The sequence below is a fragment of the Sminthopsis crassicaudata genome, chromosome 4 (genome assembly GCF_048593235.1).
Source record: "Sminthopsis crassicaudata isolate SCR6 chromosome 4, ASM4859323v1, whole genome shotgun sequence".
Taxonomy (NCBI): Eukaryota; Metazoa; Chordata; class Mammalia; order Dasyuromorphia; family Dasyuridae; genus Sminthopsis; species Sminthopsis crassicaudata.
Window position 1 is genome coordinate 151,165,336 of NC_133620.1, and position 13,526 is coordinate 151,178,861.

The 13,526-nt window shown below is 30.5% G+C and overlaps 1 protein-coding gene across 1 annotated transcript in view; it reads right to left on the reverse strand.

Moving 5' to 3' along the window:
* Window positions 1-13,526, reverse strand: part of PEX3 (peroxisomal biogenesis factor 3) — a 58,450-nt gene that overhangs the window by 11,895 nt on the left and 33,029 nt on the right. Inside the window, exons 4-9 of the mRNA XM_074309652.1 lie at window positions 11,164-11,207; window positions 10,458-10,582; window positions 10,058-10,124; window positions 9,897-9,951; window positions 9,220-9,388; window positions 122-192 (exon numbers count right to left, since the gene is read on the reverse strand). Coding sequence (XP_074165753.1) covers window positions 122-192; window positions 9,220-9,388; window positions 9,897-9,951; window positions 10,058-10,124; window positions 10,458-10,582; window positions 11,164-11,207 — 531 coding nt within the window. The remainder of the gene's footprint in view (window positions 1-121; window positions 193-9,219; window positions 9,389-9,896; window positions 9,952-10,057; window positions 10,125-10,457; window positions 10,583-11,163; window positions 11,208-13,526) is intronic.

The window sequence follows — 13,526 nt, forward strand, 5'->3', positions numbered from 1 at the left end:
TGATTCAATCTTGGAAGTCAACATGAAAATCCAATTCAATTTATACTATTTTTTGGACCTTTAAAGTATATAAAAATTCAATAATTTATTTTTTAATATGCACATATTAAATAACACATACCTTTCCAACATATCTCTTGTTTCATTAAGTAGTTTAATAGTAGTAATATCTCCTGCTGTGAGACCACAAGCCTAAAAAATAAAAGGCCATATTTTAGGTTTTAAAAAGCTAATCAAATTATCAGATTTTAGAATTTAGAACTGTCAAAGAAAATTTGTCAATGGCAAACCAATGTTTAGAGAAGAAATTATTTACATACACATTCAAGTCTAATGTATGTAGATTTACAAACCATAACTAAAAGATACAGAATCAAAGCTTTTAAAATGTGGCTCATACCTTACAGATCTCCAATTTATTCTCTTATTCAAGGTGGTTATACAAAAAAACAAAAAACAAAAAACTTTATTAGCCCATAACTTGAAGTATTCTTCATATTGCCTAGCAGCTTAGTTAACAATAAAAACATTAGATCTTTTCAGTAAGTACAGTTTTTTCATCACCTATATTTTTGGACATAACAATCTTTGAGAAAGCTATATGGTAATAAAATCCAGAATCTGGCATCATATGGATGGACTTATCAGCCTGGCGGATTTTTCTACATAATATAAACTTTACAACCACATTTTTTTTCTTTTTATTAATTCTAAGAAGGACAACAAGAAGCAGAAGATAGAAAAGTATATTCAAAACAAAGAAAACATGGATATAAGATGTGATATAATGGCAGTGTGTGATCCTGGGCCAGTCACTTAATTTCTCAGAGTTCTAGGCAATTCTCTTATAAGTTGAAAGGGAGCTGAATTGTTAGATGTTTCCTCACCTGAGAGTTACCTAAACCTATGAAATCATAGGTCAAATTCCTACCCTTAGTCATCTTGCAAAACACAGACTCTGAAGCATAGGAATGTAGCAGCAAATTACCAGGTTAAACCCTATGAGAATCAAAGGCTGTCATAATATTTACACAAAGAAACTTATACAGAAAATTGGCTGAATGGGTGGTAGGATTTTCTCTATTAAGAATTAAATTTGATGTCCCGACATCTGGAAGCACATTCTTTACTGTACATCTATCCCAACTTCTACCAGTCCTTGGGGCAAGTTTTAGGTACATTACTAGGTATGAAAGGTTAAGGCAGTAGGGCTCCTGCAAGGACTATTTGAATCATTAGCGCCATCTGGAGGCAGGGATTAAAAGCCTCCAGAATAACAAGACCAGTTTGGGGGGAAGTAATTTCAGGTTAGGAAAAAAAATTAACCCCTTGACTTCTTGCATTTTTGGTTCTCAAGCTTTGGCAGAGCTCTTGGCCATGGAATCAGACTGGCATAAGTTTCTTATTAGTCTCAGACCAGAAAAAAGCACATCTTTATTCTTTTGATTTTGCTTAATCTGAGGCTATCTTTGTTTTCTTCTCATCTAAATAAATACTTTGCCAATTCTGCCCTAGATTTAAGCCAATTCTCCCATTCCTCCTGAGATTTTTTTAATTAACACTGTTTGGGACAAAAAGACCTACCCAAATTGACTACTACAGAGATCACTCATAGAAAGCAGAATTATTTATTAGAATCTTGAGAAGTGGACCCCATCTTGGTCTGTGAGTCAAATTCACAGCAGGAGAGAGCAAACATTGAAAATGTTCACAGTTTTTATACATTTCAGACAAAAAACTCCAAAATCCCACCCTCTATATGTTGTGATTGGTTACATAAGTCTGTATTCCCCTACTTGGTCAGTAGAATGTAGTAGACAAGGTGATATACAGTTTCTTTGGTCACATATATGTTTTTAATCCCTTCTTTGGACAATGTAATGTAGTCCAGGCCTTATCTAAAATCACATGACTCCAGAGAAGCTGAAACTGAGGCCTACAGGCTTGATCTACTTTAGCTAACAGTCTCTGATCAATATGTGCTTAACCTGCAATTTTTTCACCTTTCCAACACTAATCTTGCCAATAGCAGAATCTAGGAATACCTCTTAAGATTATACCACTAGGAAGTTATATATTGTTCTATTTCTATACTCAGTCTTTTGATTGTATAGATTTGGTCTCTTGAGCAGATTTTCATAACTGGAAGGAATACCTTCTGCAAATAGTGCTTACTATACTCTAGACATTATGCTAATCACTTTACAATTATTATCTCATTTGATCCTTACAACAATCCTGTGAGGTAAGTACTATTATTATTATTATTCCTATTTTACAGTTAAGGAAAATTGAGCCACAGAAGTTAAATGACTTGCTGAGACAATGACTTGCATACCACTAGTGTATAAGATCAGATGTGAATACAAATTTTTACTCTAGGTCCAGTATTCTATCAAGCTTCCCTTGACAATCCATGTACTCAAGAAGCTTACAATCTAATGAAGAAGTTTATAGTTTAATGGATATTATATCATTTTATTCTCATAATAGCCCTGCAAAGTAAATGCTTTTATCGCTATTTTGCAGTCTAAAGTCATAGAGCCAGTGTCTGAGGCTGGATTGAATTCAGGTCTTCCTAACTTTACAGTGAGTGCTTTAAGCTACACCACCACCTAGTTGTCTAACTAATATTGGTTAGCATATAAGTAATAGCATCTGCACCTTCCTAATGAATTAGGTCTCTGAGTGGGCTTATATCTATAGGTATCAATTCTTGTGCTAAGCACATCATTAACATTTTGATTTATGAAGTATTTTATTGCAAATTTGCATGAATTTTTTTTCCCCAGAGCTTGATCACTTCTAAAAAAGTCCATAGATATGGCTACTCTGAGGTTCTGCCATTTCCTATGTCATAGAATTATAGATCTAGAACTAGAAGTGACCATGTGGTACATAGCTCTCATACACCAAGTCAGAAAAATAAGCCCTGAGAGTTAAATCAGAAATAATAAACAAAAGACAGGATTTGAACTCATGCCCTGAATTTCTATTTTTAATTTTTTTCCCCACTATTATCATGTTGCTTTCATTTATTCTCCACTTTTAATGGAAGGAAGATTTATTTCATTTTCTTCTTTGTCACAACACAATTCTTTTATTCCATTCAAAATACTTATAAAAGTTTTGTTTCAAGGCGGGGAGGGGAGAATATTTTTAAGACTAGTGACACATTCCTAAAATGCATATAAAGATGTTTTTGAAGAATCTCTACCTAGAATTGTCTTTTGGATATTTTCCCAGCAAAAACACTAAGAAAGGCAGTATATGATTACCATCAATCAATCATCAACTAGATAGCTAGATACTACAGTGGATAAAATGCTGGACTTCAAGTTAGGAAGACTTGAAGCCAAATTCCTGCCTTAGATAAGTATCTTAGCTGTGTGAACCTGGGCAAGTCACAATCTCTCTAAAGCCTCAGTTACTTTAACTATATAACATGTAATTAGTAATAACTTCAAAGGATTATTCAAAGGATTGAGATAATATATATAGCAAGATAAGATCAAGATAAATAAGGAATCTCCTGTCACATTACTCTTATTAAATAAAGTTCTAGAAATGCTAGCTATTGCAATAAGACATGATAACAAAACTGAGGCAATAAGCACAGGTAAAGAAGAAAAACAAAATTATTATGATTTGCATACAAATTACTTATAGAATATTATAAATTCAGCTAAAAAGAAACTGAAACAATTAATCTACATTAATATTAAATATAAATGGAATATATGTTATGTTGTAATATATTTATAATAAAAAATAAACCCAAAGAAATAACCAGTTTTTCTGTATATATTTAACAATTTTGTTGTTGTTTAATCTTTCAGTTGTGTGTTACTTTACATGATCTCATGGACAGCAAAGATATTGGAGTGGTTTGCCATTTCCTTCTCCAAACAAAACAATAGCTGATAAGTTCCATTAAAATAATTAAAAATATATAAAATACCTGAGAGTCAATATACCAAAATGTACTTAGAATTTACATAAATAAAACTATAAAATACTCTTCAGGGAAATGAAAATATAAACAGTTAAAGAGATTAGGTAAAGCCATGCTAATATAAGAAAAATGCTATTTAAATTAATTTACAGATTAAGTACCATACCAAACTATCAAAGATACCAAACAAAATTTTTTCAGCATTGATTTTTGTAAAATTTTGTATTCTAAATTTCTCTCTCTCCCTCACTTACCTCCCTCCTCCCCAAGACACCAAGCAATCTGATATAGATTAAACATGGGCAATTCTTTTAAATATATTTGCATACTTTTCATGTTGAACAAGAAAAATAGGATCAAAAGGGACAAAACCATGAGAAAGAAAGAAAAAAAAACACAAGTAAACAATAGCAACAAAGAAAAAAATATAATGCTTTTGATCCACATTCAGTTTCCCTAGTTCTCTCTCTCTCTGAATATACAAGGCCTTTTTTATCCCAAATCTATTGGATTTGCCTTGAATCAGCACAATGTTGAAAAGGGCCAAGTTCGTCACAGTTGATCATCACATAATCTTGTTGTCACTGTGTACAATGTTCTCTTGGTTCTGCTCACTTCACTGAGTATCAATTTATGTAAGTCTTTCTAGGCCTTTATGAAATATGCCTGCTCACCATTTCTTAAAGAATAATAATATTCTATGACATTCTATGTCATAACTTATTCAGTCATTTCCCAACTAATGGGCATCCAGTCAATTTCCAGTTCCTTGTCATCACAAAAAGGGCTAGTACTAACACTTTTGTGAACATGTGGATCCCTTTCCCTTTTTTATGATCTCTTTGGGATACAGACTCAATAGAGATACTGCTGGATCAAAGAGTATGCACAGTTTTAGTTTTATAGCTTGTTGGGTACAGTTCAACACTGCTTTCCAGAATGGTTGGATCATTTCACAACTATGCCAACAATGTATTAGTATGCCAGTTTTCCCAAATCCCCTCCAATATTTATCATTATCCCTTCCTTTCATCTTAGTCAGTCTGAGAGGTGTGAAGTGGTAACTCAGAGTTGAAACAAAATTAAAAAAAAAATTCATCTGAAGGAATAAAATTCAAGAATTTCAAGATAAATAATGGGAAAAAAACATAGAAAAGAAGGAGGCCTGGTAGTATCAGATCTCACACTACATTACAAAATAATAATTATCAAAATTATTTGGTACTGACTGACAAACATAAAAGAAAGAACATATTAGACAGAAAAATTCCAGAAGTAATGACCATAGTAGTATAATATTTAATAAGCCCAAGGATACACACTATTATAGTAAGGGCAAAACCTACTGAACAATCTCTAAAGCTGTTCCCCAGAAATTAGGTTTAGACCAATATATCATATTATATAGAACATAGACTCCAAATAGAATATGACTTAGATATACAAGAGAGAGAAGAAAAAGAGATACCTTTCCTTTGTCCAGAAGGAGAGTACTTAAGTATATATAGATATGATCATAGGTAATAAAGTAGATAATTTCAGTCACATAACATTCAAAAAAAAGCTTTTGCACAAATTCATATCAGAATTAGCAGGAAAGTAATTACCTGAGGGGAAATCTTAGTGGCAAATTTCTTTGCTAAGACATATATGAAACTGATGCAAATATATAAGACTAAAAGCCTTCTCCAATTAATAAGTGGTCAAAGGATATGAACAATTTCTAAATGAACTAATACAAACCCTCAATAGCCATATGAAAAATACATCAAAATACTAAGAATAACAAAAATACATATTTAAACTACTCTTGAGGTTTCACTTCACTTCATTGTGATTAGCAAAAATGATGAAAGATAAATGTGGAAGTTTGGGGATGGGATTTGGGAAGATAAGCACATTAATTCACTAGAATGAAACTGTGAAATGGTCCAACCATTCTGAGAAAAATGTGCAAATATATCCTCTAAGTTATTAAAAATTCTCCCTCAGTTAGTTTACATGTCAGATCTCTGGAGAAGGGAAGAACTTATGACAAGCAGAAATAGAGAAAATATTGAAATACAAAATCAATATTTTAGATTACATTAAATTAAAAAGGTTTTGCACAAACATATTACAGCCAATATTAGAAAGGAAACAGAAAGCTGGGAAATAATTTTATAACTAGGGTTTTTGATAAAGGCCTCATTTCTGAAAAATATAGAGAACTGAGTCAAATTTATAAGAATACAGGTCATTCCTCAGTTGATAAATGGTCAAAGGATATGAACAATTTTCAGATGAAGAAATTAAAGTCATCTATCATCATATAAAAATGTGGTCTAAATCACTATTGATTAGAGAAATGTAAATTAAAACAACTCTGAGATATGCCCTCACATCTATCAGATTGGCTAAGATTGGAAAAAATAATGTTAAATGTTGGAGGGAATATGGGAAAACAGACACTAATGCATTGTTGGTGAAGTTGTAAACTGATCCAGCCATTCTGCAGAGAAATTTGAAACTGTTCAAAAGGCAACCAAATTATGCATATTTTGTGATCTAGCAGTATCATTGTATCCCAAAGAGATCTTTCAAGAGGGAATGGATCCACATATGGAAAAATATCTGTAGAGCTCTTTTTGTGGTGCATGGAAATCAAATTGATGCCTATCAATTGGAAAATGGCTAAATAAATTATGGTATATGAATGTAATGGAATATTACTATTCTATAAATGATGAGCAGGGTGATTTCAAAAAATTCTGAACTTACATGAACTGATGCTGAGTAAAGTAAGCAGAACCAGAATAACATTGCACAGTAACAGCAAGATTATGTGATTATCAACTCTGATAGACTTAGCTCTTCTCAGCAATACAGTGATCCAAAACAATTCCAATAGATTTCAGATGGAAAATGCTTTTAGAGAGAGAAAGAACTATGAGACTGAATGCAGATTGAAGCATAATAGTTTCACTTTTTGTTGGTTGTTTCTTCTTCCTCATGGTTTTTCCCTTGTGTTCTGATTTTTCTTCCACAACATGACTAATATGGTAATATATTTAAAATGATTATACATGTATAACCTTTATCAAATAGCTTGCTACTTTGGAGTGGGAGGACATAAAAAAGAAAGGGGAAAAATTTGGAACTCAAAATCTTACAAAAATGAATGTTAAAAATTATCTTTACATGTCACTGGAAAAATAAAATACCAATAAAAAAGAAATAATTATTTTTCTAGTTATAAAAGATTTATGATTCTTCTTAGGTCATGTATTCATTTGGAATTTATTGTGGTTATATGATGTAAGATATATGGGGTTACTCCTAATTTGAATAAGTCCCTAATTCCCAGTTGTCCCACAAAATTACGTGAAATAAGAGTCCTTATTTCATTAAAAAATAAAAATTCCCCCTCAAAACAATTTGTAACTATACTTTACATCTTACTAATTATGTTCCATGTTGTACTTAAATATTTATAACAGTACTTTTTTTGTTTTAACAAATTACCAGAAACAAACTTATGTTCATCAACTAAAGAAAGACTAAAAAATGGCATATGAATATAGTGGAATATCATTCCACCACATAAAATTATGAGTAAGATGAATTCAGAGGAAGCTGGAAAAATTTGTATGAATTTATACAGATTGAAATGAAGAAAACTGGGAGAATAGTTTACATGATGACAATAAGGATGTGAAGAAAGAATTTTGGATCAATGTAGTAGCCAATCATAACTTGAGAAAACAAGAAATGTGGCAGCTATCATTTGGCAGAAAGATGCATGAGAAATGCAGAATGAGACATATTTTTGGACTTGGCCAATGTTTTGAGTTATTTTTCTTGACAAAGGAAGGCTTCTGTTTATGTGCTAAGAGGAGTCAGTGGACAATGATATAGATATTAAAAAAAAAAAAAGAAAGAAAAAGAACATCAACAAAACATTTAATAAGAACACAGAGAGGGGAAGCTAGGTGGCACAGTGCATAGAACACTGGCTCTGAAGTCAGGAAGGCCCGAGTTCAAATCTGGGCTTAGATGCTTGACATTTCCTAGCTATATTATACTCAGGCAAGTCACTTAACCCTGATTGCCTCAAAAATAAATAAATAAATAAAAAAAGACAACACTGAAGGCAACAGAAAAATCTTTAAGGGAACCCAAATGGCCAATTTTAGTAGTAAATTAAATTTAACATAGTCTTAAAAGCAAAAGTAGCATGTACACAAAAATAGCACGTACAATCTCATAAACAATCTTATTTATTTAGCTTTGTAAACTGAAATGTTCATGTTTAATAACTATGTTCAAAATTAAATAATGTAAAACAAAAAATTAAGTGTGAAGACATAAATAAACCAACATGAATATGCAGAAACCTTTTAAAGACTCATTGTTATTTAATAAATATTCTCCATGGATATATATATATATATGTATATATACACATATACAATGCATAAAATAGGATGGCATGCTCTCTATAAAGAAACATTTAAAGAGATAGATAAAATAAAATATTATTTTCTGATACTCATTTTTTTCCTCAAAAGATGAAATATGCCATAATTAATATTTATTAACCAATTTGATACCTTATTCTCAAATGAGAACATAAAACGATTTCAATGTTAAGATCCTATATTTCAATTTTTGAAGGATCAGTGTTCTCATTTTTTCCTTCCATTGATGCATAGTATAAGTTATCTAAATTTTTAGTTTCCAAAGCTGAAAAAAAATTCATCACCTTGAAGCCAACCTATATTAAAGTATCTCTCCAAATATGAGGTTATCTAAATTTTAAGTTTCCAAAGCTGAAAAAAAATTCATCACCTTGAAGCCAACCTATATTAAAGTATCTCTCCAAATATGAGGGTGGTGGCTCGATAACGAATACAGTCTGTTGTTGGGTTCATAATCAAAATGTTCCCAGCTTGATGGGCAGTCAGAATTTGTATTCCCTGGTATAGCTTTTGAAAACCCAAGATTATTTACATTCTATAATCAAGCATTAAAGTATTATTTTGTAGACAACAATTACAGTAATTATCAATCTACAATATTTTAAATGAGTCTGCTTTCATTCCCTTCAGAGTTTTGATTTCCAAATTAATGAACTCTAATAGTACCATCTTTAGATGATTAAAAAATCCATACATTTGAATTTTAAGAGGTTGAAAAAGAAAACAAATTTGAATCAACATTTTATTTGAAAAAAAAAATCAGGGCAAAAATCAGTACAGTTAAAAGGGCAATGAAACAAGTACCTGAATTGCTAATGGAGTTTCTTCATCTGGCATCATATACTGACATAGTAAAGATTTGGATCCAGTCTTATCAGTCCATGATGAAGATGCATGCTGTTCAGTTATTTTTCTGATTTCTTTTAGTTTCTGCTCCAACTCCAAAAGGGACAAAGAATGTTTAAGGGAAACACTGGGAATAAAGAAAAGGTAAGTGGGGTAAAGCAAACTAAATACATTTACATACTTTTCTTCAACCTACTTGCTAGCTGGAGGGGTGGGAAACAAAACTAAACAAAACACTTTAAAAGATGGGATTCAAGCAGTCAGGCCATGAATAGAGCAGAGATTTTAATAAAGTAGTGCTCTTAGGGATTTCACAATAAAAGTTCTGTGGTAATTACAGATATTATTGGTATGTGAAATAATTCTGTCTGCTGGGCTTATATAAAAAAGCCCTAGTGACACATTACCCTAAAAATGAAAAAGTTTTGAATATAATAAAACATTTGCCTTAATAAGAAAGAGCTATAAGGAATAGGAAGGATTCACCTAAATATTATAGGTAATAGTTACCTGAATTACTATTTGTTAAGTTGACTCTCTCACCAAATTGATTTTCATTAATTTTTTTTAATCTCTCAGTATTCTAGAAATACAAAGGGAAAAAAAAAGTATAAGTTCACCAAGCTAAGTCTTACCTTCCCAAAATTTTTTGTACAGCTTGTTTAACAACAGTGATCAATTCAGTCAGACCTATGGATAAAAAACAAAAACAAAAACTCAAGGAATTTCTTTAGTAATTTGTCATTACTACAAATTGAAATTAGTTACTTCTCAGATAAGCATCTTAGCATCTTACCATCTCCTAGCAGGTGCTGAATACTTGATAAATACTGCTGTTGGACTTCAGGAGGAGCAAGAAGTGTCTACAAAAGTGAAAAATAGAGTTGAGTCAAAATGATTCACAAAGATCTTAATTTTCTTACTATATTTCATTATATTTAGTAACATTTCTTATTATAATTTCCCTGGTCTAGATGCTACAGACCCAATTCTCCAAAATGGGCAAAGAACAATATCATTTAATATATAATAAAACTGGAAATGCAAATATTAAAGATCATAATCTTCTACCTAAGTTCATCATCTGAAATACAGACACAGAGACATGCTATAAGAATATTTTTATGCAACATATGCATTTACAGAGCTTCTTGAAAGAAAGGGAGATAGATATATAGTTAATGTGATAAACTTACTGTGCCATTTTTGCCAACTGCTGCATTATCCAGATATATGTATCCGCCAATAATATTTAATTGGACCCGCAAAAGGACAACAAGCATGCAAGTACTATATACAGCAACAATACTTCTTGTGAAACCTTCAAAGGGAAAAGAAAATAATTTAAACTAAAATACATGCATGTACAACAAAACTACATTATCCCAGGATTTTACCCATTCACAGGATTAATTACTTTTAAAAATATACATAATACTGTCTTGCAATTATAATAAGTATAGAAATTTGTAGTCCAAAAAATTTTAAACTGAATAACAAAGGAACAAAAAGTAGCAAAATTAGCAAAGAAAAAAAATGGTGATATTCACTATATCAAGTGATTAATTTTTCAGTTACCTACTATTAAAGAAATCTAGTTTCTTAATTAAAATAACAACAAAAATAGTTTTAGTAATAGTTTTACAATAATATCTAATTGAATAAAACCTCTATCTAACTTGAATAAAATGAAATTTCTATTCACTTTAATATGAGATATATAGAAGCCAAACACCTATTGTGGGCTACTTTAAATGTTATGGGACCATATTTTATAAGAATTAACACAAAACAATGTACTAAAACTGACAGTAAAAATATTAGCAACAAACATTTATGTTTTAGAATTTTAAATCATGTTAGTTACAATTTAGCATACACACACAAAATATGCAAGCTTACTTATTATCTTTAGATCTTCCCATATTTCTAACTTGTTTGAAGGCCTAAGAGGAAAAAAATTACAATACTTAAATTCAAAAAATGATTAATTTATAGAATCTAAAATAAAAAAATGGCTTTTATAGAACATGCTATTAAAACCAACATATTAATTATTAAGAAACAGATTGTCTATCTTCATCATATAGTTACTATATGTTTGTCATGTGCAAGAATAACAAAAGCATAATGCAACATAGTATGTTTCTGAAATGGATCTTTCAAATAAATGGAAAGGAAAACCTAAATCTATTGTTTGATTTTCTTGTTATAAAGAAAACCAGAAGAAGGAAATGCAGTTAAATGGAAAGATGGGTCATATTTTGCCTTTAAGAGGCAAAGAAAAGAATGTGTGATATTGATTTTATTGTATATCCAAAGACAAAAAAGAAGCATTATTTTATGGTATAGTTGGTCATCTTGTCATAGTAATAATGATAAGTATTTGCAAAAAGACCATCATGAAAATAATTGCACCAATTTTAGCTATTAAGGAAAGAGATAACCTCTATACAGGGTTTAATAAAATCTTCCATTTTAAATCAACATGCTCACTGATGACTTAAATTCAACGGTGGGAAAAGATGAGGATAAGGAGAAATATATGAAAAAATAGCTTGGGTGGGGGAAATAAGAGAGACTAAGAACAGATTATACAGAAGCGTCATTTTGTTACATTGTGAACATTTTCTCAAGAAAGGATTTTGTAGGATTTGGACATAGTAAGCACCTGTTATGTTACCAAAAATTAAAATAAATTATATTTTAACAAACATGAAAAGATATTATTAATGTGGAAATTATATTATAATACTATAGATTTAGAATTAGTAGAAGGAATATGAGATATCATATAGTATAATTTTCTCTTTTTCTAGATGAGGAAAAAGAATTACAGAGATGTAAAGAGACTTGTCCAACATCCCACAAGTAATAAATGTCAGAAATGGAATCTGAAACCAAGTGACTACAAATATCCTGATTTTCCCACTCTCTTATCCCTATAAAGTTGCTTATGTAAATATGGACTACTGATTTGTTAAGGCAATAATCAAAACTCGTTAAAAGTACATGAGAAAAATATGGGTAGTAATTTTATCCTGAGTTTTTAACAATTAATTAATAATGTAAAATAAGAAAGTCAATAGATAACACCAATATAATAACCACACAAAAATCTAAGCATTGTAAATCTATTGCCTCAACAAGAAGACCAAAAGATCCAAGAACTTGGCATCATGATAAAAATGGAATGCTTTACTTAGATGACTTGTTTTCTAGTTTTAAGTTTCTAGTATTTATACTTTGTAGTTTCTATTACCTCTGGGATAAAATACAAAATTCTTAGTCTATCATGTAAGGCATTTCATACTGTATTTTCAATCCACATCATCCTCTTTTATACACTCTATATTTCAGTCAAACTGGATAAAAGATATTTCCCCATATTTTATATGTCATATGGCACATTTCCATACATCATCTCTAGTTGCTCATGGTTACTCTGTTTTCTTTTCTAGCCTCTTGGAATTCTCATTTTCCTTCTTTTCTATCTATATCTTCTTCTAATTTCCTCAGATAAAAAATGTTTGTTTGGTTTTTTTTCTCCTTTTGTAAATACTCTAGAGTATTTTACCTTGATTCTTATTTCACTGTCTTACTCCCAACTTTGAATTTTCTTATCTGTTATGTATATCTTATTAGTTGCAATAGGAGACAGGTTCTTTGAGGGCAAGGGTTTTTATCTCTAGTACATAAAACAATACTTTTCACTTAAATATTCAGCAAAATGGATTTAATAAGCTCCTACTATGTTCCAGAAATTTGCAAAACAAGAAATATAAAGAAGCAAAAGATAAGAGTTTGCTTTTAAGGAGTTTACAATCTAATGGGGTTTAGAGTCTAAATATTTGCTGAACTTAATTTGTTTTATTATTTTAAAATAACATTTATTTTATATTGGTGAATTTTTACTTTATCTTAAATTGTTATATATCTCAGATGTTTACCTTATTCCAAAAACAAGTTAGCAGACAAACTATGGGCACATTCAATAGTAATCAAATAATATATTTGATCTTGGATGTTCTTTCTTCAGCTACAAGAAATTGGAATATTTATATATCTAATTACTCTAGCATTCTAATGGAGGAGACCACACTTATAGAAGGTTTCAGCTTTAAGTCAGAGAAAAGCTTCATGGTCCTTAGGGTGCAATGGCAAAGCAAATAATAATATCTTTTCTTTAATGTCATTTTCACTAATAAATTATACCACTTTTAATTACTGAACTATTGGATAATTCTAAGAACTTCAGTGGTAAG